At 21.9% G+C, this 260-nt stretch overlaps 1 protein-coding gene across 1 annotated transcript in view; it reads right to left on the bottom strand.

Moving 5' to 3' along the window:
- The window catches only part of LOC107624826 (acid phosphatase 1), a gene marked incomplete in the record, with an annotated part of 4,684 nt that overhangs the window by 3,875 nt on the left and 549 nt on the right, over positions 1–260 (bottom strand). The window contains 1 exon segment of the mRNA XM_016327292.2: positions 233–260. Coding sequence (XP_016182778.1) covers positions 233–260 — 28 coding nt within the window.

Below are 260 nucleotides of genomic sequence, written 5' to 3'. Positions count from 1 at the left end.
TATATATTATATATTTCAAGTGATTTTTTTGTTTGTTTTAACTAAAAAATTAGTGTTCAAATTTTAGTTTTTTCATTCTCCTAAATAAAAATAGAATTTCACAATAAGATAAAAAAAATAATATATTCATAATTCACATTTAAAATTGAAAAAAATGCTGAAATTATTGTATAAAGAAAGCTATTAAACTCTGTTTAAAACCAGAGTGAACAAAGAATGAATATAGAAGTACCCGAATCGGTGTCCCTGGTAGTAAGAAA

Source organism: Arachis ipaensis, chromosome B02, assembly GCF_000816755.2.
Source record: "Arachis ipaensis cultivar K30076 chromosome B02, Araip1.1, whole genome shotgun sequence".
Classification (NCBI taxonomy): Eukaryota; Viridiplantae; Streptophyta; class Magnoliopsida; order Fabales; family Fabaceae; genus Arachis; species Arachis ipaensis.
The sequence above is the reverse complement of the archived record's forward strand: the minus strand, read 5'-3'. Positions and strand labels throughout refer to the sequence as shown.